This window comes from Dama dama, chromosome X, assembly GCF_033118175.1.
Source record: "Dama dama isolate Ldn47 chromosome X, ASM3311817v1, whole genome shotgun sequence".
Lineage (NCBI taxonomy): Eukaryota > Metazoa > Chordata > Mammalia > Artiodactyla > Cervidae > Dama > Dama dama.
Genome location: NC_083714.1, coordinates 115,918,385 through 115,945,757, shown reverse-complemented (window position 1 = coordinate 115,945,757; position 27,373 = coordinate 115,918,385). Strand labels below are relative to the sequence as shown.

The 27,373-nt window shown below is 41.5% G+C and overlaps 2 protein-coding genes across 2 annotated transcripts; both read left to right on the top strand.

The window, feature by feature from the left end:
• Positions 1-5,103: 5,103 nt before the first annotated feature.
• Positions 5,104-5,760, top strand: LOC133052816 (ferritin heavy chain-like). Its single transcript, XM_061137653.1, has one exon. It carries the CDS (start codon positions 5,104-5,106, stop codon positions 5,758-5,760), a length of 657 nt encoding a protein of 218 aa, XP_060993636.1.
• A 539-nt stretch (positions 5,761-6,299) lies between these two features.
• LOC133052815 (ferritin heavy chain-like) lies at positions 6,300-26,150 on the top strand. Its single transcript, XM_061137652.1, has 2 exons — positions 6,300-6,374; positions 25,506-26,150. The coding sequence occupies exons 1-2, from the start codon at positions 6,300-6,302 to the stop codon at positions 26,148-26,150; spliced, it is 720 nt and encodes a 239-aa protein (XP_060993635.1).
• The last annotated feature ends 1,223 nt before the right edge of the window (positions 26,151-27,373 follow it).

The following is a 27,373-nucleotide window of genomic DNA, read 5'->3' as shown; positions in this document are numbered from 1 at the left end:
ACATGCCTCAGGAGAACTAAGGCCATGTACAGCAGCAAAGACCCAGCACAGCCAAAAAAAAAAAAAAAATAATCTTTAATTTTTTCCTCTTCCCCTTTAAAAATTCAGCCTCTAAGTCAACTCTATTTGATCAGATGAAGTCTCTACACATGTAAACCCTAATATTGCTTTTGCCTACTAAAAACACTCAAAATATGTTTCTTCCATGACTAGGTGTGGTTAATAAGGCAAAAGTTAATATTTTTACAGACCTTGCCTGTCTTATCAAGGACAGGCACGTGGTCCTTGATAAGACAGGGTCTTCAGATTGACACAAGGTCAATTTGAGACTCCCTAAAGTTTGCAAACTGCTTTGAATATTTACAAATATTCCTCCCTGTAGCTCAGACAGTAAACAATCTGCCCGCAATGTGGGAGACCTGTGTCTGATCCCTGGGTCAGAAAAATCCCCTGGAGAAAGGAATGGCAACCCACTTCAGTATTCTTCCTGGAGAAAACCATGGACAGAGGAGCCTGGTTAGCTACAGTCCATGGGATCGCAGAGAGTCGGACACGATGGATCGAATAACTCTTATTTTGAATTCTTACAAATATATAAACAAGCTTGGCTACCAAGGAATTAACTTTCCCATTTCACCATGACTGCACTTGAAGATTTTTTTTAAATGAGGATTAAGTCTCCTCACTTAAATTTCCAGAAAATGTGCTTGTTCCTTTGTTCTTAGACAACCGGGGTCTTTTCACTCTGTTTCATTCTCTGCTCACATTGAGGATCACTCCTCTTTCTTTGATGGGCATTCCCTGGTGGCTCAGACGGTAAAGAATCTGCCTGCAATGCAGGAGACCCGGCTTTAGTCCCTGGGTCAGGGAGATCCCTGGGAGAAGGGAATGTCCACCCATTCCAGGCTTCTTGCCTGGAGAATTCCATGAACAGAGTAGCCTAGCCACTACAGTCGATGGGGTTGCAAAGGGTGGGACGCGACTGAGTGACTACCACTTTCGTTTTCCTCTCTCTGACAGTGTCTCAGATCCTACATATGTCATATGTCAATTCACTGTTCTCTTCTAGATAGCAGCAAGCACCAGGTGAGAAGCTGTTGATCTTTATCACTAGAAATTGACTTTTCGGTTGTGCTAGGGCTTCGTTACTGCGCAGGCTTTTCTCTAGTTGCGGTATGTGGGTTTCTTACGGCGGTGGCTTCGCCTCTTGCACACCAAGGCAAGGTGTGCTTACCTTGAGGCTCGAGGCGCTTGGACTTCAGTAGTTGGTGCACATGGGCTCAGCAGCTGTGGTTCCCCAGCTCTAGAGCACCGGTTCAGTAGTTGTGATGCGGAGGCTGAGGTGCTCTGCAAAATGTGGGATCTTCCCAGGTCAGAGATCAAACCCAGGTCTCCTGCTTTGGCAGGCGGAGTCTTTCCCACCGAGCCACCAGGGAAGCCTAAAGGTCCTTCTTACTCCCCTGTTTTAGAGAAACAGTTTGCTGTCGTGGATTCTACCACATAGATGGCCTGGGTTCAAATCCCATTCTAGCCACTTACTAAATTGAGGGCATGGGGGAATGTTAATTTCTTTTTTTTTTTTTTTTAATTAGTTGGAGGCTAATTACTTCACAACATTTCAGTGGGTTTTGTCATACATTGATATGAATCAGCCATAGAGTTACACGTATTCCCCATGCCTCTGTTTTCTCATGTGTAAAATAGGGATCGAAAAACTATTGCTTAAAAGAGTAGATAGAGAAGGCAATGACACCCCACTCCAGTACTCTTGCCTGGAAAAGCCCATGGACAGAGAAGCCTGCTAGGCGGCAGTCCATGGGGTCGCTAAGAGTCGGACGCGACTGAGGAACTTCCCTTTCACTTTTCACTTTCGTGCATTAGAGAAGGAAATCGCAACTCTCTCCAGTGTTCTTGACTGGAACATCCCAGGACAGGGGAGCCTGGTGGGCTGCTGTCTATGGGGTCGCACAGACTTGGACACGACTGAAGTGCCTTAGCAGCAGCAGTAAAAGAGTAGATGGTTTCTTATATTGTAAATGTTTAATTTAAATTTAAACATATTTAAAATTAGTATCTCTTAAATTGCCCTCAGGCAGGGCATTATCCAACAAAACAAGTTCCCAAAGCGCTAGATGACCAAGGTCAACCCAGGGCATTCCTACATGGACACACTCTCCATTTTCCACCTCAGATGTATGCAATTGGGGGAGAAAAAAAAAGCATATATAGGACGCAGCTTTCTGTATCTGCCTGAATGGACTATTCCCTTCCTGGGGGAACATTTAACAAAGTTAAATGCCCAAGTGACATTGTCACCAGAGAAAGGAGACACTAAAGTACTCCTAGGTCAAGCCTCCACCCTCCAAACTGTGCTATGACAATGGAGAGACAAACTTCAACCAGAAGTCCCTGGAGAAATTCTACCAAAGGTAAGAGTTGCGGGGAGGCCAGCAAGAGCCAAGACCACTGACGTAGTAGTAGGAAAACGCCAGCTCGGTGCCAAGTATCAGAACTCAAAAAGCAATAGCCTTTAAAGAGGCACGTGAAGTATAAAGCCTCTGACAACCACCTTTATTAAATGCCAAGTAATCCAAAGTTAGTAGTGTACTGCTAGTCACTCAGTCGTGTAAGATTCTTTGCAACCTTATGGACTGTAGCCCACTAGGCTGCTCTGTCCATGGGATTCTCCAGACAAGAATACTGCATTGGGTAGCCATTCTCTTCTCCAGGGGATCCTGCCGACCCAGGGATCAAACCCATGTCGCCCACCTTGCAGGCAAGTTCTTTGGCCTCTGAAGCACCAGGGAAGCCCTTTAAAGGCAATGGGCTCTCTGGAAGCAACAGCCAAACGATACTTGCCCTCCAGTATCAACATCAAATAGGGCTACAAGTCCAGTTGCCCCATGATCGCTCCTACATAAAACCCATCTGGATATGGGGAATGTGCTCCCAGGATCTGTGCAGGGACTGCCCTCATGGCTGTGCCGAAGTAGCATCAATAGATCGCCTCAGGCCTGGGATGTAAATGTGCCCAGAATGTCCATGTGCTTTGGATGAGCTCTTCCAGGAAGGAAAGGACAGTCACTCATTCCACTGCTAAAGATGCCCCTGATGACCCCACAGAGCTCTCAACAGTTTGTTCCACAAGCAGCAGGCATCAGATATACCCTTCAGCCCTCAAGGAAGCCTCTACGTTATATCAGGCCAGCCTATGCCCAGCCGATGACCAATACTGCATATCCACATGGGTTCCCACCCCTGGGTGGCCTCCACTCCAGAGGACCTCACTCGTGAGTGAGACAGACTCATCGCTGGAGATGATACCACTCCCGGGGGCCATATCCCAGGCCAGGAGCTCACCACTGGAGACACCTATGCCTCGTCCACTGGAGATGACATCCCAGAGCCATGGTACCATGTTGGAGATGTAGCTGCTCACCCAGATGGCTTGCTCCCCAGTTCACATTGTGGAACACTGCAACGGGGACTGAGACGTTCCTGAAACAATGGACTAAGTGCACTGCCCGCTGGCACCGGAGGACGAGCCACTATGATGTTACCTGGCGGAACTTGCTGGATGTTGCCTGGGTGACCCAACCCTAGACCAAGAGGCCCTTCAGACTGTCAGTCCGTTCTCAGGCCAAAAGGACCACCCAGAAACAGACAGCGGCCCTGCCTACAGCACCTGAAGGCCGTTCAGGTCCTCACCTCCTAGATCTGCTGTCTCAGCATCACAGGCTGGGCTGTACTCTTCAGCGCCTGAGTTGTTTTGTTTTGTTTGCCTGCACTGGGTCTTAGCTGTGGTATGTGGGATCTGGTTCCCCAACCAGGGACTGAACCCAGGCCCCCCGCACTGGGAGTTTGGAGTTGTAGCCACTGGAATACCAGGGAAGTCCCCTGAGTTGTCTTTTGTTTGTTTGTTTGATTTTTATTGTAAACTAAGTGCCTGATCTTAAGCTGCTGATTGCCACGGCAGCCACATCACAGACAGCTGTCTAAAATAAACAGTGCCAGCGACCAGACTAGATGAAAGCCAGGCTTCCCCATCACAGAAGTTTCCTTTGTTTTAGACATCACTGGTTGACTAGGATAACTGACCATCTGACCACTTGTTTTTCCTGTTTGACATTTTAATTCACGCTCATGTTTTAAATTCACCAAGAAAGACTCAATCTGTAACACACTAGGCATCCCATCCTAGCCCCCAGTAGAAGCACCCCAGGCTGCACGTTTCCTCACTTTCTAACCCTGACCTTGCTGGGCAGCCTGCCGCATGCCATGCATCCTCCAGGACCTGTGAGTAATGAGCCATGTTTTCTTTGCAAAGTTCCCTAAGGGTTGTTCCTGAGGCACCTCTTGCAATCATAATAAGAACCACACCGCTGGGGGAGGGGGGGCGGTGAAATCACAATTAAAAGAGTACAAGTGTTATTCGTTCAGTCGTGTCGGAATCTGTGCAACCCCATTGACTATAGCCCACCAGGCTCCTCTGTCCATGGGATTTTCCAGGCCAGCGTGCCAGAGTAGGTAGCCATTCCCTTCTCCAGAGGATCTTCCAGATGCACGGATCGAACCTGGGTCCTTTACTCCCAAATATGGATGGACACATGTTTACCAGATATTTGACAGAAGTGAAAGAGGCCATGATCAATACAAAGAACTATTTCTGGAGGAAAAAAGAAAAACAAATATACTACAGGAAACAGAAGGGGACATTTCCAAAAATTCCAAATTCATATTCTCAGAACTGTAAAGATGACAGTGGGTTTATTCAATGGGAACATGTTGCTATAAAAGGGAGCAATTAGAAAATAAGAGAAAGTCCTTGGAAAAAAGTATTAGGCAAATGGAAAACTTCCTAGATGCGAAGTACTCAGCTTAAAGCGGCGCTGCCTCACCCTGCCTTTGATAGACAGTGGTCTCGCCCCGCCCACACAACCCGCCCACAGATCCCACCCCCTCACGTGACCTCTTCCTTAACCAATCTCAAGCCCAGGCACTGACCCCGCCCAACGGACGCCATTACCCCTCCACCCCAGAGCCGGAACGCAGCCACCTGCCCTCTGGCCCGGAGGTCGCCGCTGGCCGCCCACACCGTCCACCATGGGAAGGTTCCGACGAGTCTGCTGGCGCCCGCGTACCCGCCGATTCCAGCCCTGCAGACGCTTCATCCGAGCCGCCATTCCCTGGTTCTTGGAGTGGCCCTCCGTGCTGCCCACATCGCCCTCACAGGTGCGTCAGACCTACGGCCCTGAGTGTGAGGCCGCAGTCAACAGCCACGCCGCCCTGGTGTTCCACGCCTCCTTCCAGTGCCTGGCCGTGGCCTTCTACCTCGACCATGATGACGTGGCCCTGAAGCATTTCTCCCGCTTCTTCCTGCTCCGCTGCCACGAGCACAGCAACACAGCTGTGAGCCTGATGTTCCTGCAGAACCGGCGTGGGGGCCGCCTCTGCTTCCTCGACATCAGAAAGCCTGAGACCCAAAAGTGGGAGAGCGGACTCCAGGCCATGCAAGACACCCTGCACCTGGAGAAGTGCGTCAACCAGAGCCTGCTCGACCTGCACCAGCTGGCCACCGAGAGCAGCGACACTGACTTGTACCTCTTCGTGGGGACCGGCTACCTGGACCAGCAGGTCAAGTTCATCAAGGATCTGGAGGACCTCGTCAGCCACCTGAGCAACGCGGGGTACCCGGAAGGGGCCCTGGTAGAGTACTTCTCTGACAAGCTCACCCTGGGTGTCAGCAACAAGAAGGACTGAGTCTGGACTGAACTTTCCCCCGAGACTGGGGTGACTGCCCAAGGTCACCCTGCCTGCTGTGCAGACCGCAGTATTGCCCTTTGCAGAATAAGTTCACTTAAGTTTTCCTTCTTTCAGTGTTGCCAGTTCTTCCAGTAAACTAATTGCTTCCTAAAGAAATAAAGGTCTGTTGTTGATTCATGCGTGCAAATCCTTAACCTTTCAAGTTTTAAAACAGGTATCCGGGAGTCTCTTGAGCTACCAATGCCCTGTCCACAGGAAGCTCAGCATCTCCACAGAGGGAGGGAAGAAGGGGTTCCATGGGACCCTGAACAATACAAAATGTACCTTCCCCTAATAAACAGTGTGGTATATGGGGTGGGTGTGTGTGAGGTGAGGCCCTGGTGAATGTGGGTGCCTGTGAATAGATGAGCTATAAAAATATGGCCTGAAAATCATGATTGGGGTTGATCTCCAGAACCTATGAAGCGAAAGTGATTGGGGAGGGAATGAAATAAAGGGGTCTTCATTTTGTTTGAAGCAGAATTCTGGGTAGGAAGATGGGTGTCCGGGATGCTGGCACGGCAGAGTCCCTCGCTGACAAGCTCACCCTGGGCTACAGTGACAATCTAAGGGTAGCAGGGCTGGCTTTCCAAGAGACACATTTCCTGTGGTCACCACTGTCGAGCATGGATGCTACCCTTACAAAACATCCACGTGTCATTTTTTACTTGAATTGTACCACCCTGCAATAAAGTAGCATCATTCAACTCAAAATTTACTTCAATAGAAGGGCTGAAAAATATGGTATTAAAAATATCAGGTTTATTGATATGGCAGGAAACAGTCCTTTCTCAACATATTCATATACATTACATAGAGTATGTCAGATACCTAAGGATAATTTTGATAGCATAGCAGATCATCATACTTTATGCATGATCATCTCAAGAAAAATAAAGAACTGACTTCTTCACAGTACATTTTTCACAAACCACAAACTGTTAAGAATCACTCATATACCTCTAGTGCACCTGGGCTGGAAATATGAAACTTTTAAAACCAGTCTTCCCATGTTATATTCATGACTGGAGCAGGAATGCAATATGACTTCTTAATAATACAAAGGAGACCAACAAGTTGCTTTATTTTTTCTTCTAACGCAGTAAACATAAGACTTGAGAAAGCACTTCAGTACCCCCATATTTGCTGGTATGTAATTCTCCAGCTTTATTTCTCCAGTCAGATGGAGAAAGCATATGACCTTTTTTTGACTGGAGTGCACTGTTCTTCAGAGCTATAGCTCACATAACTGCCAATTTACATGAAATGTTCCCTTGGCAACATTCACTCCTACAATGCAAGACACTCTGAGAGCAAAGTTCTCATCTTTGAAACTGTTTTGCCTTTCCAGTTATAAATACGAAACTTTTCAAGGCACATTTAAAGGTAGTGTGGTATTATTTAACAAAGAGTTCTGTTATATAAATGCATACTGAAATATTTATGCATAAAATATCTTAGCATTTTTTCAAAATAATAATAGGTGAGGTAATATTGCCAGGAGTCAGTAACTGTTGAAGGTGGGGGATGGTATAACTGATAAGGACACTGTGGGTCCTTTCTAGGAGAGACCCCTCCCCCACATCCTCTGCCTTGGCTCCTCTCTGAAGTACCTAAATAATAATAATACCTTTATGTACATTTCATGAGTTGTTTTACAGATGTTAAAACCATCACCAGAGAATTCTCTGGCAGTCCAGTGGTTAGGACTTGGGGCTTTTATTGCCAAGGGCCCAGGTTCAAGCCCTGGTCACCTGGTCAGAGAACTAAGATCCCTCAAGCCACGTGGCACAGTCAAAATAATGTTTTTTTAAATTAAACACCACCAAATGGAAGAAATTTAACTACTTGATGATCTGAGCATGTACCTCCCTCCAGACTTACTGGTGCCTAAGGACTGATAATGTTGACACCATCCTGGTACCTTACCATCAATCAATCAACTATGCACAAACTGATCACATACCCTGAGATGCCCCTTCCTCAACTTGCCTTTCAAAATGCTCTTGAAACCCATCAGGGAGTTTGGTTGTTTTGGGCATTAGCTATCCTGAATTCCTTGCTTGGTTCCCTGCAGTAAATGCTGCATTTCTTTGCACCAAAACTCAGAGTCAATTGATTGGCTTTACTGCATGAGGGCAAGTGGACCCAAGTTTGGTTTGGTAACAATGAGAATATTGTATTATTAATTAATAATTGTATTGTATTATATTTATTGTAATATTGTCTACTTTTGTATACATTTGAAGCTGACTACAATCTAGAGATAACTCATACCTTCCAAAGCACACCAGGATAGTTTTGTTACAAAGTATTGCAAAAACAGTAATTTTAATGGTTTAATGTGAAATTTACAGCACTGTTTTAAGGTAAATCTTGTTTATAATAATAACCAAAATAACTTGAGAATAAAATCTAGTTAGTTCTCCTTCACATTCATATATCTCATAAGAGATGAGTTTCTGGTATTTATTCCATTTTTATAATATATTCTAGAATCTTTCATGGTAACAATTTTTAGTATTTATATACCAATATTCTTGGATAACTTAACCTTGAGAAAATATTTTTCATTCCTCACAAAACCAATGCATAAATCTTTCACTGCACGCAAAGAGATATGAAGAAAATAGGAGAATGTGTAGTTTTGTTTTTACATATAAGAAACACATGGTTATGTTTTTGAAATTGTTGATTGAAAATATGAAAAATTATTTATATTTAACTTCCAAAATTAACTTTACTCAAAAAAAATTCCCTTTGGCAATTAAAATTTCAAAAGCAGATGAAAGGCAAAGATTTCATGTCCCACTTACAAAATGCAGCTTTACAAGTTATTACATTGAACAACTAATCTAATGTGTAGGTCATGGCCACTTAAACTATTTCCCAGTTTGACAAAGCAACAATTTTATTCAGCACCACTGATTAAAAGGATTAGCACTGATTTTGGAAACATTGAAATATGATTTGAAACTTGTTTCCTAACATGGAGTCTACAAAATGTGTTGTTTCTAAACTGTAAACATGATTAAGGGATCCAAATAATAAAATGTGAATCATGACTTCAGACCCTAAACAGTTTTCCTCCCACGTAAGTATCTCTTCTCTCCTCAGAGACAGTATTACTCAGGGCCCTCAACCACCACCGCTACCATCTCCTCCATCCCTTCCTCTCCCCCAGCAGACGCACTCATGTGACATTTTCTCACATAATCCCAGACCAGAAGTTTGGATTCTACAGCATAGTTTGATGGTGATGACTGAAGAGAGCGGGGGCAGTTAACACCAAGGCTTTGGTATGTGATCCACTAGTGTGGCTCACTTCCAGCACATGGGCCCACAGATTTACAGCTACTTTCACACAAGCCCTTAATTATCTCATTCTTTGCATACTGTCCCTTATTGTGCCCATCTTTGCATGAACTGTTTCCTTGGTATCTCTAATTTTCTTGAAGAGAGCTCTAGTCTTTCCCATTCTATTGTTTTCCTCTATTTCTTTGCACTGATCACTGAGGAAGGCTTTCTTATCTCTCCTTCCTCTTCTTTGGAACTCTGCATTCAGATGGGTATATCTTTCCTTTTCTCCTTTGCCTTTAGCTTCTCTTCTTTTGTCAGCTATTTGTAAGACGTCCTCAGACAGCCATTTTGTGTTTTTGCATTTCTTTTTCTTGGGGATGGTCTTGATCACTACCTCCTGTACAATGTCATGAACCTCCGTCCATAGTTCTTCAGGCACTCTGTCAGATATAATCCCTTGAATCTATTTCTCACTTCTATTGTATAATCGTAAGGGATTTGACTTAGGTCATACCTGGATGGTCTAGTGGCTTTCCCTCCTTTTTTCAACTTAAGTCTGAATTTTGCAGTAAGGAGTCATGATCTGAGCCACAGTCAGCTCCTGGTCTTGTTTTTGCTGACTGTATAGAGCTTTTCCATCTTTGGGTGCAAAGAATATAATCAATCTGATTTCACTATTGACCATCTGGTGACGTCCATGTGTAGTTCTTCTTTCGTGTTGTTGGAAGAGGGTGTTTGCTATGACCAGTGTGTTCTCTTGGCAAAACTCTATTAGCCTTTGCCCTGCTTCATTTGTACTCCAAGGCCAAATTTGCCTGTTACTCCAAGTAGCTCTTGACTTCCTACTTTTGCATTCCAGTCCCCTATAGTGAAGAGGACATCTTTTTTTGGGTGTTCATTCTAGAAGGTCTTGTAGGTCTTCATAGAACTATTCAACTTCAGCTACTTCACCATTACTGGTTGTGGCACAGACTTGGATTACTGTGATATTGAATGGTTTGCCTTGGAAACAAACAGAGATCATTCTGTCATTTTTGAGATTGCATCCAAGTACTGCATTTCAGACTCTTTTGTTGACTATGATGGCTACTCCATTTCTTCTAAGGGATTCTTGCCCACAGTAGTAGCTATAATGGTCATCTGAGTTAAATTCACCCATTCCAGTCCATTTTAGTTTGCTGACTCCTAAAATGTTGATGTTCACTCTTGCCATCTCCTGTTTGACCACTTCCAATTTGCCTTGATTCATGGACCTAACATTCCAGGTTCCTATGCAATATTGTGCTTTATAGCATCAGACTTTACCTCCATCACCAGTCACATCCACAACTGGGTGTTGCTTTTGCTTTGACTCCATCCCTTCATTCTTTCTGGAGTTATTTCTCCACTGTTCTCCAGTAGCATATTGGGCACCTACTGACCTTGGGAGTTCATCTTTCAGTGTCCTATCTTTTTGGCTTTTCATACCTTTCATGGGGTTCTCAAGGCAAAAATACTGAAGTGGTTTGCCATTCCCTTCTCCAGGGGACCACATTTTGTTAGAACTCTCCGCCATGACCCGTCTGTCTTAGGTGGCCCTACATGGCATGGCTCATAGTTTCACTGAGTTAGACAAGGCTGTGGTACATGTGATCAGTTTGATTAGTTTTCTGTGACTGTGGTTTTCTGTCTGTCTGCCCTCTGATGGATAAGGATAAGAGGCTTATGGAAGCTTCCTGATGGGAGAGACTGACTGGCAGGGAAACTGGGTCTTGTTCTGATGGGCAGGGCCATGCTCAGTAAATCTTTAATCGAATTTTCTGTTGATGGGCGGGGCTGTGTTCCCTCCCTGTTGTTTGACCTGAGACCAAACTATGGTGGAGGTAATGAAGATAATGGCAACCTCCTTCAAAAGGTCCCCTGCACTGCTGCACTCATACACTACATCTTCTTTATCCATTCATCTGTTGATGGGCACTTGAGTTGCTTTGATATCTTGGCTATCATAAATAATGCTGCTATGAACAATGGGGTACATATATCTCTTCAAAGTGGCGTTTTTGGTTTTTTTTCCCTGATAGACACTTAAAAGTGGAATTGCTAGGCCATATGGTAGCTCTATTTTTAGTTTTCTGAGAAACCTCCATACTGTTTTCCATAGTGGCTTCACCAATTTCCATTCCAACCAACAGTGTAAAAAAGGGTCTTCTTTCCTCCACATCCTCTCCAACATTTATTATTTGTGTTCTTTTTGATGTCAGGGGTGAGGTGATGTCTCATTGTGGTTTTGATCTGCATCTCCCTGATGATTAATGATGTTGAGCATCTTTTTATGTACTTGTCAGCCATCTCCACCATATGCTACTTTATAAAAGAAACTTATCATACCTACTCTGTAAAGAACCAAAGCCAAATAACTGGCACCTAGGAAATACTTTTTTCTTTGCATGTAGAATACAGGGTCATGCTGCTCCTTGAGCTTACTGGTTTTCATGGTAACTGAGTCTTAAGACACTACATAAAGGTAAACTTTTCCTCTTCAACAGATTTGTATCCAAGCACTTGCTGAAGTGAATTAGGACATGAAAGGTGATTTTAACGGGTACCAATTTGCAATGGCTAACAGCCACTATATTTATAACTAACAGTAACCAAATTCTGGCTGCTATCATTCCATATAGGGGAACCACATTAGTAAAATACCTAGGTATGAAACTCTTGCATAGGGAGTTGCCTTAGGCAATTTTGCTGCAGTAAAGCTGTCTAACAAGCAACCTCAAAATCACATTCTCAGGTCTGCAGAATGACATTTGCAGGAGTCAGCTTCTACCTGCTAGGTTTGGCTATGGGTTGAGTTTGGTTGAGGAGATTCCCTTCTGTTCTACATGTCTCATTTTTCTGCAACCTGCCTAGGACATGTTCTTCAAATGGTGGATGGAAGAAACATAAGAGGCCATGCCCAACCATGCAAGCACATTTACATCTTTTGGTCAAACTTGACAAACCTTAGGTTTTTTCATGTATCACTGACTAAAACAATTGACTTGGAACACCCTAACTCAGAGAAGAGAGGAGTATTTACCACCATCAATGAAGCCATGATTAGGACAGGGAGGGAAGAAAGAATTGTGAGGAAATAATGCAATCTACCACAAGAAAAGGGAATTCTTGGAGTGGCAGGGAGAAGGTGAATGGTAAGAGTCCAATCTCAGTCCATCTTGGATCTCCAAACAGGTGGCAGGACTAGATTGGCTTATGGTTTGGATGATTGTAATGACTGACAGCAACATCAATAAATTACTCAGACTGGGAAATTATGCAATAAACACGGATGACAATTCAGACTTGAAAAACCAATGACAGCTTAAAAAAAAAAATCTGGTGACAGCTTTTGTTCATGCCACAAATCTAGTTTGAATAAATCAAGTGATCGCAAAAAAACAAGCATTTGAAAATGTAGATGTTGTTAGGCTTCCATCTAGTGGCCACTAAGAGCATCTGCTCAAGATGGATGCTGAATAAACCATGTTAAAGGCAGAACAAAAGCGAAAACAAACAAAAATGCCCTATACATTTAGTACGGGTGAGGCTGAAAAGTCAAATTCAATGTGTGTTAAAAGACAGGGTATTTATAGGCCAGGAACTTGTTTCTCAAGGATTTCTTTCTTCTGTAGTATACCTAGAACAGAGTTTCACACTCAGAAATTAACAAGTAATTATTGATGGATTCAATAATAGGGCTTAGTATTTGCCAGGGGCTGGAGGGAAGGGGATTGGCAAGTGACTGCTAATGCGTATGAATGGGTACATGGATTCCCTGGTGGCTCAGATAGTAAAGCATCTGTCTACAATGTGGGAGACCTGGGTTCGATCCCTGGGTTGGGAAGATCCCCTGGAGAAGGGAAACGGCAGCCCACTCCAGTACTCTTGCCTGGAAAATCCCACAGGTGCAGGAACCTGGTAGGCTACAGTCCATGGGGTCGCAAAGAGTCAGACATGACTGAGCGACTTCACTTCACTTCACTTCACTGATGGATTCAGTTTTACCAGTTTCCTTTTCCCATAAGGAGTATTAAATCCTTTTATTCTGAATGTTTTATTCATCTTATTATACTGCTGGGTGGTAGAAAAAAAGCCATCATTAACATGAAAATTTGCTTCTTCAATATTGCCAAATGATGAAAGTAGTAACATTTCATGACAAATGAGCTGCACAGCCTACTCTGAATTTCATCTCCATTGTACAGCCTGATCTTTGGCTGACACACTGTTCCTTTTTTAAAAAAATAACAGCCTTATCAAGATATGATTGAAAAAAAAGAAAGATATCATTGCATACCATATGATTCCAAATTATCACTCAATGTTTTTTAGTACCTTCAAAGAGTAATGCAACAATCACACGACTACATCATTTCAAGGCATTTTCATTATCCCCCAAAGAAGCCATGTACCCATTCATACCCATTAGCAGTCACTCCCCATTCCCCTTCCCTCCAGCCCCTGGCAAATACTAATCTACATTTTTTTCTCTATAGGTTTGTCCATTCTAGACATTTCACATAAATGGAACCATGCCACATACAGCCTTTTGATATAGATTAAAATAAAAATTTTAAAACGTATCAAGGAAAATCTAGAAAGGAGATGTATCAGTCTTTAAGAGCAATCTTAGCATGAAGGTTGGATTTCCATCTTTTTCCCTAGGGGCAGGAAGTTAGATAACTGACAAGAAGGATACATGATTCTGAATTGGCTCTTTTTGTCCTGTCACTTGCTTCCAGGCACACAGGTCATTCAAAGGACCAAGCCTTGGGTGGTCACCTCAATTTGCCTTGGCCCAGAGCCTAAAAGGAACTCTCAGTCTATCCCAGGTCTTTGTTTCAGTATCTTTCATCATCACACAGTAGAAAGAGTTATTTAGACTTCTATTCCAAATGGCCAGTTCAACCACAGACCCTAAAGTTGACCCACTGGTCTCTCCCTGGGGCCAGTCCCCAACAATAGTAGACATGCTCCTCAACATCTTAGCTTTGTCCCAGGTTATAAGATACTGCTTGGCTTGCAACAAACTCTTCCCTCTGGTTGATTTAGATTTCTTTTGTTCCTCATTCTTTCCATTTCTTAAGGTGGGAAGTTCAATAATTTGAGACTTTTCTTGTTTTTTAATATAGGTATTTGGTTCTTATACATTTCCATCTAAGCACTGATTTAGCCACATCTCACAAAAGTTGATATGCTGTATTTTACTTACTACCTGCCAAGTCACTCCAGTCGTGTCTGACTCTTTGTGACCCTATGGACTGTAGCCCTCCAGGCTCCTCTGCCCATGGGTCCATTCCAAATAATTTTAATACACTCCTTATTCTTCGACTTTTGGATTGTTTAGAAGTATATTGTATTATTAGCTTTCAAATATTTGGGGATTTATCAAATATCTTTCTGTTAATGACTTCTAGTTTAATCCCACTGTGGTCAGAGAACATATCTTGCATGACTTAAATCTGTTAAAATTTACAGAGACCTGTTGTGTGGCCCAGTATTTAGTTTGTATTGGTAAATGCTCCATGTATACTCAAAAATGACATTCTAAAGAATAAGTTTCTAAAGATTCCTCTCTTATGTGTCTATGATTTTTCTTCATATGAGTATTATTTCTTTTTCTTCCTCTTTCTTCTTATTTTAATAAGTAATACTCCATTGATTGACTACAGAGAGAAAACTAAGTGGTTTTTAAGCCATGCAAATGTATTAACTTTTTTTAAAAAAACAAGCATTTTCAAATAGTAAAAAGTGATAATTGACTCATACTGGCAGACTAGAAACAAAAACAATTATCTAAATGAGAAAGGATATAGTTAGCAAACCAGAGATTTTGAGGCATGCCTGAAAGATAAAACCATGATATGCTTTTACAATTATAAAACCAGAGAATTGAAAGTAACTGCAGCAGACTACTGGGAGATCAAGACAGCAAAGTAGGAGGACGCTGAGCTTACCTCCCCTCATGAACAGATCAAAAATACATCTACACGTGGAGTAATTTATCACTGAAAACAAAATGGAGACTGACAGAAAGGCTCTTCTATTCTACAGTGAAGACTGGAATAAAGATACACATAGGAAGGAAGGAAGGGTGGAGAAGCAATAGGATTGGGACCTGTGCTCCTAGCAGGGAACACAGACGAGGGAGATCACATGTCCTTGGGATCTTCCCTGGGGAGTGAGTGGTTCAAACCACATACTGGGCACCCCAGACCTGGGATCTGATCCGAGGAAGATGAGTCCCCTTGGCTGGTTTGAAGACCAATAGCACTGGCAAGGGAGCTGTGAGAAACCTAGACACCACTCATGTACACACCTGCTGGCTGTTAAAACAAGGCAGAGGAAGCAGATCGAGGCTGACTGGGGCTCTAGCCAGTTTGCCACAACCCCGAGTGCATACCCCAGTCCACTCCAAGTGCATGCTCTGGCCCATCTTGCTCCATGACACAGCTCCCCACTAAGGCAAAGTCTGCCATTGCGGAAGAGAGTGCACAGTTGTGGGGTATGGAGCTGGCTCAGACCCAGCACTACATCTAAATGGGGCAAGGGCAGCCAATGCTGGCACTCTAGGGAGGCAGCAGATCAGGAATATCTGGAACTCAGACTGGGTGCTGGGACCAACCAAGCACAAGCCCAGACCCACACGAGCAACCCACTCTGGCCCCTCTTGCTCCAACGCTGCTCCCTTGGGAGAAGGGAGAACATACATTTACAGGAAACATAACCAGCTTAGACCCAACCCTCTTGGCTTCTGCTCCAGCACTTTGGGACCCAATTCCACCCCTGATAGAATGGCACTTGCCACTCAGCATAGGAGAAGCCCCATCTCATACCGGGCTCTGACTCTAGCTCCTCCATCTCCAGCCCTACTGCCCACCAAGGTGATAGTTGCCAGGAAATCCTTGGGGAAGATATGATTCATGCTCACTTCAGATTCAGCTCTACCACCAAAGCTACTGGGCACACACAAATTGTATCGGGATGCTCCCACAAAAGGACACCCCTTCAAGAATGGGATTGCTAACTGTTTTACCTAATTTCATAGAGACAGACAAAGTTAAACAAAATGAGAAGATGAAGGAATTTATTTCACACACACACATGAGAAAAAACTCTGAAAAATACTGAAACAGATAAGTAATTTACCAGATAAAGAGCTCAAATAATTAGTAATAAGAACGCTAAGTGAACTAGGGGAAAGAATAGATGAATATAGCAAGAATTTTAACAAAGAATAAGAAAATATAAAAAAGAACCAGTCAGAGCTGAAGAATACAATAAGTTAAATGGGGAAAAAAAAAAAAAAACACCACGAGGGATTAACAGCAGACTAAGTGATACAGAAGCATGCATAAGTGATCTGAAAGATAAAATAATGAAAACCATTCAATCAGAACAGCAAAAAAAAATCAAGTTCAAAAAAATGAGAAAAGCTGAAGGGACATCTAGGACAACATCAAATAATACTAACATTTGTATTATAGAAGTCATTAAGGAGTATAGTTAAAAAAAAAAGAGGTCAAAAATAAATTGGATAGATTTATGGATGAAAAATCCCCAAACCTGAAGGAAATTGTTATCCAGGCATAGGAAGCACAGAAAGTCCAAAATAAAATGAAAGCAAAAAGACCTACACCAGAACGTATCATAATTAAAATGGCAAAAATTAAACAGAATTCTAAAAGCAACAGGAGAAAAATAGAATCATATACAAGGGAACACCCATAATACTATCAGCTGACTGACAGCAGAAACTTTGCAAACCACAACAGAGAGGCATGGCATTTTTAAAGTGATTAAAGGGAAAAACCTATAACCTAAGATACCCTACCCAGAAAAATTATCATTCAGAATTGAAAAAGAGATAAGGAACTCTACAGAGAAGCAAAAACTAAGAGTCCATCAATACTAAATCAATCCTAAAGAAAATGTTAAAGAATCTCCTCTGCATAGAAAATCAAAGACTACAAGAACTAAGAATCTACAGAAAAGGAAAAACCTCTCTAGTAAAGGCAAATGTATAGTAAAAGCTATGGAGTAACCACTTAAATAAGCTAGTATAGATATTAAAAGACAAAAAAATTAAAAAAGACAAAAAAATGAAAAATCAACTATAAATACAATAACAGTTAAGGCATAAATATGAAAATGTAAAATATGACATCAAAAACACAAAATGTGAAGGAGGGGAGCTAAAATAATGAAGACCTTTTACAATATGTTTGAATTTAAATGACTACCAGTTTAAAACAATTATAGTTTTAAGTCACCATATCTGAATCCCAAGGTAACCACAAATCAAAAACCTACAACAAATTGACAAAAACTACAGAGAAGGGAACACAACTATGCCACTAAAGAAAATCATCCAATCATCAGGGAAGAAATTAAAAGAAAAGAACAGAGGGTCACTACAAAAACAACCAGAAAACAAATAACAAACTGGTAATAAGTACATACACATCAATAACCACTTTAAAGGTCAATGGATTTAATGATCCAATCTAAAGAAAAAGGGTGGATGACTGGATAGAGAAAAAAAAAAAAAACAAGACCATCTATATGCCACCTACAAGAGACTTACTTAAGAGCTAAAGACTAGCATAGGCTTAAAGTGAAAGGATGGAAAAAGATTTCTCATGCAAATGGAAATGACAAAAAAGCAGAGGTGGCAATACTCGTATTAGACAAAATAGACCTTAAAACAAAGTCTATAACAAAAGACAAAGAAGGGAATCATATAATGATAAAGGGATCAATACCAGAAGAGGATATAACATTTGTTAACATATATGCATCTATTATGGGAACATCTAAATATATAAAGCAAATATTATCAGACATAATGGGAGAAACAGACAATAATACAATAATAGTAGGGAACATTAACACCTCACTTATATCAATGGACAGATCATCCAGACAGAAAATCAAATAAGGGAACAGTAGTCTTAAATGACATAATACACCAAGTTGGACTTCATAGATATCTATAAGACATTCTAGCCCAAAACAGCAGGATACATATTCAAGTGTACATGGAATATTCTCCAGGTTGGATCACATACTAAGGCCAAAAAACCAATCTCAACAAAGTTAAGAGGATAGAAAGTGTATCAAGTGTTTTCTCAGACCACAATGGTATAAAACCAGAAATTAATTACAGGAAGAAAAATGGGAAAACACTAAAAAACCAGTAGGTCAATGAAGAAATCAAAGAGGATATTAGAAAATACCTCAAGACAAATGACAATGGAAACACAACTTTCCAAAATCTATGAGATAAGGGAACTTCTATGGAAGTTCAGTGGCTAAGACTCTGCACTTCCAATGCAGGAGGTGTGGGATCAAATCTGGTTGGGGAACTATTAATAAGATCTCACATGCTGTATGGTATGGTCCCCTCTCCAAACCACCACCACCACCACCACCACCACCAAAAAAAAAAAAAAAAAGAAACACCCACAGAATAAACCCAAAATCTATGGGTTGCAACAATAGCAGTTCTAAGAGGGAACATTATAGTGATACAAGCATACTTCAAGAAACAAAAATCTCAAATAAACAACCTAACCTACTATCTATGGGAATTAGAAAAATAAGAACAAAGTTAGTAGAAAGAAGGAAATGATAAACAGCAAAGAGAAAATAAGAGACTCAAAAACCAATAGAAAAGATCAATGAAACCAAGAGCTTTTTTTTGAAAAGATAAAACCACAATATTGATTCTTCCAGTCCAAGAATATGGTATACCTCTCCATCTGTTTGTGTCGTCTTTAATTTATTTCATCAGTGTCTTATAGTTTTTTGCATACAGGTCTTTTGTCTCTTTATGTAAACTTATTCCTAAGTATTTTATTATTTTTGTTGCAATGGTGAATGGGATTGTTTTCTTAATTTCACTTTCTGACTTTTCTTTGTTAGTGTATAGGGTGCAAAGGATTTCCATGTATTAATTTTATACTCTGCCACTCTGCTATACTCAATGATTAGGGCTAGTAATTTTCTGGTGTCATCTTTAGGGTTTTCTATGAAAGAATCATGTTACCTGCCAACAGGGAGAGTTTTACTACTTCTTTTCCAATCTGGATTCCTTTTATTTCTTTTTCTTCTCTGATTGCTATGGATAGGACTTTGTCTTAAATGACCATATTACTCAAAGCAATCTATAGATTCAATGCAATCCCTATCAAACTACTAATGGTATTCTTCACAGAACTAGAACAAATAACTTCAAAATTTGTATGGAAACACAAAAGCCCCCAAACAGTCAAAGCAATCTTAAGAAGAATGGAGTTGGAGGAATCAACTTCCCTGACTTCAGATCATATAAAGTTACAGGCATTAAGACACTATGGATTTGGGCTGCTATAACACAGTACCAGAGGCTGTGTGGCTTAGGAAAAGCAGAATCTTATTTCTCACAGTTCAGGAGGCTGGGAAGTCCAAAATCAACATCCTGGAAGATTCAGTGTCTGGTAAGAACCTACTTCTTCCTTGGTGGCCAACTTTTCTGTGTTTTCACATTGTGGAAAAGGTAAAAGAGCTTTCACTGGTGGCTCTTTTTTCAAGTCTTATTTTTAAATTTTTGATCATACAGTGCAACATGCAGAACTTCGCCAACCAGGGATCAAACTCATGCCCCTGCAGTGGATGCTAGAAGTCAAAATGCTGGACCAACAGGGAAGTCCACTGGTGGCTTTTATAAGATCACTGATTTTATTCATGAGGGCTCCACACTCATAACCTCGTCACCTCTGAGTGACCTACCTCATAATACCATCACTTTGGGGGCTAGGTTTCAACATTTGAGTTTGAGGGGACACAGACATGGGGATCATAGCACCTCAACATCACTGAGACTCAAGTTTCCTTGGTCTTGGTTGTTGAAGTGGTAGGAAGATTCCTGGACCAGCTTCCCCTTGGCTCCAGTTGCCGCCCTTGTCTCCAGGCTTAAACCTCCTCCTGCCCTACTGCCCCATCTCCCCTACCTTTTCCTCCAGAACTTTTGCACCCTATTGGCTGCTTCTTGGTCTCAGGTACACCTGCATCTGTATCCTTCTTGCATTACTCAGGTATTCATGCCCTTGGTGTGTGTGAAATATCCCCACTAATGTTCCCACCTCTCTGCATTGCTGCACTTCATTCTCTTATGCAGGTGACAATCATTTATTCATTCATTCTTCATTCAACACATGCCTTGTTTATTTTTGTTTGTTTGCTTGGTCTATTTTTTCTGTTTTTTTTCTTTTTTTTTTTTTTGTCTTAAAGAGGTTCTCCTGCCACTCTGCATATTCCCTTTTATATGGTGCAGGTTCTCAACATTTTATCCACAATTCTGAAATCCAACTTGTTCTGAAAATTTAGATTTCTTTGTTGATTGATTGGTTGAGATTGGTTTTACCTTCTTACCAGCAAAACTCTCCTGACCTAAATTTATTTAGGAGCAGAACCTAGCCTGAATAGACAAAGGCTTCTTAGAGGATATTTCTCCAACTGTAGGCAGATTAGATAGAGGGTTTCTGAGAGGAAAAGATCCAGGTACAGCTTTCTTATCATGTGATCTAAGCTTGGCCACAATGCTTTGTTGTGCAGAACAGGTCTCAGTTGTTAATGAGTTTAATAGAATAAAAAATGTAGGAACAACAACAAAAAAAAAAGACACTATGGTACTGGCACAAAAACAGCAATATGAACCAATGTGTTCCATTGGTCTACATTTCTATAGATAGAAAGCCCAGAGATAAATCCATGCACCTATGGGCACCTTATCCTCAACAAAAGAGGCAAAAACATACACCAGAGAAAAGATGGTCTCTTCAATTTGGGCACCTACATGTAAAATAATGGAATTAGGACATTTCCTAACACCATAAACACACACAAAAAAACTTAAAATGGATTAAAGACCTAAATGTAAGACCAGAAACTATAAAACTCTAAGAGGAAAACATAGGCAGAACACTCTTTGACATAAATCACAGCAAGATCTTCTATAACCTATCTCCTAAAGAAAATAAAAACAAAAATAAACAAGTGGAACCTAATTAAACTTAAAAGCTTTTGCACAATGAAGGAAACTAGAAGTAAGATGAAAAGACAACTCTCAGAATGGGAGAGAAAATAATAGCAAATGAAACAACTGACAAAGGATTAATCTCCAAAATATACAAGCAGCTCATTCAGCTCAATACCAGAAAAACAAACAACCCAATCAAAAAGTAGGCAGACCTAAACAGACATTTCTACAAAGAAGACATACAGATGGCTAATAAACACAAGAAAAGATGTTGAACATCACTTCACCCATTATTAGAGACATGCAAATAAGAACTACAATGAGGCATTACCTTACACTGGTCAGAATCACCATTGTCAAAAAGTCTACAAACAATAAATGCTAGAGAAGGTGTGGAGAAAAGGGAAGCCTCCTGCACTTTTGGTAGGAATGCAAATTGATAAAGCCACTATGGAGAACAGTATGGAGAGTCCTTAAAAAAAGAATAGGATTAAGACTACCATATGACCCAGCAATTTCACCACTGGGCATATATCCTGAGGAAAGCATAATTGAAAAAGACACACATACCCCAGTGTTCATTGCAACACTATGTACAATAGCTAGGACATGGAAGCAACATAGATGTCTATGGGAAGATGAATGGATAAAGAAATTGTGGTATATGTAAGCAATGGAATATCACTCAGCCATAAAAAGGAACACAATTTAAAAAAAAAAAAAAAAAGGAACGCAACTGAATCAGTCCTAATGAGGTAGATGAACCTAGAGCCTATTACACAAGGTGAAGCTAAATTAAAAAGAGAAGACAAATATTGTATATTAACACATATATATAGAATCTAGAAAGATGGTACTGATGATCCTATTTGCAGGGCAGCAAAGGAGATACAGACATAAAGAACAGACTTAGGGTCACAGTGGGGGAGGGAGAGGGTGAGATGACTTGAGAAAGTAGTATTGAAACATATACATTACCACATGTAAAATAGATATCCAATGGGAATTTGCTGTATGATGCAGGGAACCCAAAGCCAGTGCTCTGTGACAACCTAGGGGGTGGGATGGGAGGTTTGAGAGGGAGGGGACATATGTATACCTATGGCTGATTCATGTTAATGTATGGCAGAAACTATCACAATATTGCAATTATCATCCAACTAAAAATTACAAGAAAAAAATTTTAAGATAAACAAAACCAAAAGCCTAAAGAAAAAAAGAGAGAGGACCAAAGTAAACCAAATAAGAAATGAAAGAGGAGAAATTATAATTAATATGACAAAGGTACAAAAATCATAAAAGAATATTACAAATAGTTATATGCCAACAAATTGGACAACCTAGAAAAAATGGATAAATTTCGATCAATACAAAAATTTCCAAGACTGAATCTGGAAGAAACAAAAAATCTGAACAGACTGTTTACTAGCAGTAAAGTTCAACTGAAGTAATAAATGAACTATCAGAAAGGGAAAGCAAGAAAACAACCTCATTTAAAATCACATCAAAAAATATATAGGAATAAACTTAACCAAGGAGGTGAAAGACTTATACTCTGAAAACTATAAGACACTGATGCAGGAAACTGAAGATGATACAAAGAAGGGGAAAGCTATGGCACCTTCATGGATGAAAAGAATACTGTTAAAATGTCCATATTGTCCAAAGCAATCTACAGATTTAATGCAATCCCTCTCAAAATACCCATGACATTTTCCACAAAACTTAGAACAAATAATCCTAAAATTCATATGGAACCACAAAAACAAAGCAATCTTAAGAAAAAAAGAACAAAGCTGGAGCTATCATGCACCCTGATTTCAGACTATGCTACAAAGCTACAGTATCAAAACAGTAGCTTAAAAAGGCACAAAACAGATGCATAGATCAGTGGAACAGAATAGAGTGCCCAGAAATAAAGCCATGTACATTATGGTCAACTAATCTACCATAAGGGAAAGCAATAATATACAATAGACAAAAGACAGTCTCTTCAATAAGTGGTGCTAGGAAAACTGGACAGCTACATGTAAAGGAATGAGATTAGAACATTTCCTCACACCTTATACAAAAACAAACTAAAACTGGATTAAAGACCTACATGTTAGACCAGAAACCATAGAACTCCTAGAAGAAAAAACATTATTTGACATAAAAGGTAGCAGTGTTTTGGACCTGTCTCCTAAGCAAAGGAAATAAAAGAAAAAATAAACAAATGGGACATAACTGAATTTAAAACTTTTGCACATCAAAGGAAGCCATCAATGAAACAAAAAGACAACCAACTGAATGGGAGAAAATATTTTCAAATGATATGAATGATAAGGGGTTAATATGAAAAATATGTAACCAGCTCATACAACTCAAAAAAAAAAAAAAAAAACCCAAACAACCCAACTGAAAAATGGGCAGAACACATGAGTGGACATTTTTCCAGGGAGGACAACATACAGATGGCCAACAGGCACATGAAAAGATATTCAACATCACTGATTAGAGATATGCAAATCAAAAACACTTAAGAAATCTCCTCATACCTGTCAGAATGGCTATCATCAAGAAAAGCACAAATAGCAAGTGTTGGCAAGGATATGAAGAAAAGAGAACCTTAGTACTCTGTTGGTGGGAATGTAAATTGGCGCAGCTACTGTAGAAAACAGTATGGAGAATTCTCAAAAAATGAAAAATAGGACTACCATATGACCCAGCAATTCCACTCCTGGGCATATATCCAAAGCAAATAAAAACACAATTTGAAAAGATGCATGTAACTCAATGTTCATAGCAACATTATTTACAATAGCCTAAGTATCCATCAACCGATGAATGGATAAAGATGTGGTGTACAGAATACTATAGTGGAATACTATTCAGTCATAAAAAGACAAAAGTCTGTCACTTGCCACAACATGAATGGACCTGGACGATATTATGCTTCACGAAATAAGTCAGACAGAGAAAGACATATACTGTATGTTATCACTTATATTTAGAATCTAAAAAATGAAGCAAATGAATGTAACAAAACAGAAATAGATTTACAGATTTAGATAATAAACTAGTGGTTAACAGGTTACACTAGCAGGGAAGGGGAGACAGGGAGAAGGGAGAAGGAGAAAGAAAGGAAGAGGTACAAGACAGGAGTAGGGGATTAAGAGGTACAAACTACTCTGTATAAAATAAGCTACAAGGATATGTTATATAGCACAGGGAATAGAACCAGTTATTTTTATAGTAACTTTGAACAGAGTATAGTCTATAGAAATATTGAAAGAATAAGTTGTACACCTGAAACTAACATAATATAAATCAACCATACTTCACTTAAAAAAAAAGAGAAAGAAAATAATATACCTGTAGTAGAAAGCCAAGCACATTCAGAGAGAGTTCAAGAACAGAGTTGATGAAATCCAAGCAGCGCAGAAGGTCGAAGAGCTCCTCTCTGAACAACAGTTCTGTTTGCCACACCCGAGCTCTGACCCTACCCCAATCTTCCTTTCATTGAACAAAGCCAAAGTGGCATTTGATCAGCTTAATCTCCCAAAACTACCCTCCAAAGACAGTGAATTACTTGACCAGGAAAGGAACCCAAATTAGAACAGACATGAGGCAACACAGACCTGCAAAACAGGACACATCTATCTGAAGAGAGATCCACTTAAGTTTCCTGATGTCAGAGAAATGCCATGCTTTCAGCATTTGGAAGGGTCCCTATACTCCCTTAAAAGTGTTATGCCACATACACCCAAAGGAGAAGACTACCCCCTAACTGACACACTCCACCCTACCATACAAAGGAGGGGCATGTTGATGAAATGGACGTCATAACTGTACATCAGATCCATGCTAATTTCTGAGGCTAATCAAATGAATCCTTTACTCCCAAATGTGAATGGATAAATGCCTGCCAGATATTTGAGGGAAACGAAAGAGAGGATCATGATGAACAAACAGAACTATTTCTGGAGGAAAAAAACAAATATAATACAGGAAAAGAAGAGAACATCACCAAAAAAAAATGCAAATTCATATCGTCTAAGGAAGCCAGTGGGTTTATAAAATGAGAATAGGGTGCTGTCAAAGTGAGCAATTAGAGAACAAGAGAAAGTCCTTGAAAAACAAAATCTTACAGCAAAATTTAAAATGTTAATAGATGCCAGTCGCTCAGCTCTGTCTCTGCCCCACCCAGGCTCTGATGGAACCTGGAACGTGGGGCTCGAGCCCCGCGCACCAGCACGCTCCCTCCCTAACAGAAATGGAACCTCCTTCCCGCTCGTCAACCTGGTAACGGAATCCTCTTCCAGTCCATCCCAGAGCTGCCGCCCTGATCTGAGCCGCCTGTCTCAGGCGGCCTTCATAGTCCACCCTGGGTACTCTCCCAGGCTACGCGTACCGGCCCCGCCGCTTCTCCGTCACTGTGGCCTTCTCACCTGCCACACGTGCGGTGCCAGTGAGACTGCCAGCACCGCCCTCGCAGGTGCGCCAGAACTACCACCCAGAGTGTGAAGCCGCGGTCAACAGCCACGCCGCCCTGGAGCTCCACGCCTCCTTCCAGTGCCTGGCCGTGGCCTTCTACCTCGACCGTGATGATGTGGCCCTGAAGCACTTCCACCGCTTCTTCCTGCTCCGCTCCCATGAGCACGACAGGAGAGCTGAGAGCCTGATGTTCCTGCAGAACCGGCGTGGGGGCCGCGTCTCCCTCCAGAACATCAGGAAGGCGGAGACCCAAGAGTGGGAGAGTGGGCTCAAAGCCATGCAGAATGCTCTGCACGTGGAGGAGCACATCAACCAGAGCCTCCTCGACCTGCACCAGCTGGCCACCGAAAAGCGCGACCCCCACCTGTGCCACATCCTGGAGACCGGCTTCCTGAACCAGCAGGTGGAGTTCATCAAGGAGCTGGCGGGCCATGTCAGCACCCTGAGTAAGATGGGGCCCCCGGAAGGTGGCCTGGCAGAGTACCTCTTTGACAAGCTTACCCTGGGTGATGGTGACAAGAAAGACTGATACCTGGGCTCTAAATCCAAAAGTGGACTTTTCCCAGAGGCAGGGGTGATTGCCCACTGCTATGCAGTCCCCAGTATTGCCCTTGCAAAAAGTTCACTCGAGTTTTTCTTCTTTCAATTTTGCCATTCCTTGCAATAAAGTTATTGGTTCCTAAAGAAATAAAGGTCTCTGGTTGATGTGTGTGTGCAAACTCCTAACTTTTCCAGTTTTAAATCAGGCATCCAGGAGTCTCTCCAGCTACCAATGCCCTGGCCACAGGCAGGTGGGGATTTCCACAGAGGGAGGGAGAAGGGGTTCCCTGGCACCCTGGAAAATACAAAATCCATTCTCCCCTAATAAGCAATGTGGTATATGGGGTGGGGGGGGGGTGAGGAGAGGCTCTGGTGAATGTGGGTGCCTGTGAATAGTAGAAGTATGAAAATCACAATAATGGTGCCTCTGGAGGAAGAATGAAGGGAATGGGATGGGACATGGATTAAAATAAAGGGTTCCTAAATTTTACGTGAAAACTCTGAGTTTACTAAAATATGTAAACATTACTGTTTGTTGATTCTGGGAAGCAGGATGGAGATCACAGAAGCCAGACTGGTGGAGTCCCTCTGACAAGTTCACCCTGGGCGATGGTGACAAAGGTAACTGAGCCTTAGGCTGGACTGTCCACAGACAAAGGGGTGACTCCCTAGGTCACCATGCTGGACACACATGTTGTCCTTACAAAACATACAAAAGTATTTTTATTGTGCACTTCCTTCCATTAAGGTTACATGGCACCCCAAGCCCCAAATTACCTCAATAGAAGGACTGAAGAACATAAGGCCAAGATTGAAGGGCAATTTGTAGTATCGAATATCAAGCAGCATAAGTCTCTCTGAATGTTAAGATTCTGACTCTGACTCTGGCTGCTTTGAAGAATGCAGAGAGTGAGGAGACATGCAAGACCAATTTAGAGACTCTGTAGCAGACCTAGGGTAACAATGGTGGCTTGAACTGTGGCATTGGCAGAGGAAGAGATGTAGACAAATTTCAGATGAATTGCATGACTCTATAATGTTTACTTTATGGACCAGAGGTGACGGATGGGAAATGGTGAAAATAACCTAGGATCCAGTTTGGATTTGAACACCCTGGCTGATGGTCATGCTATTTATGAAGCTGGGGGTGTCTGCAGGGGGACTCAAGGAGCTGGGAAAACATGTCATGTGAAATCTGAGATGCCTATTAGA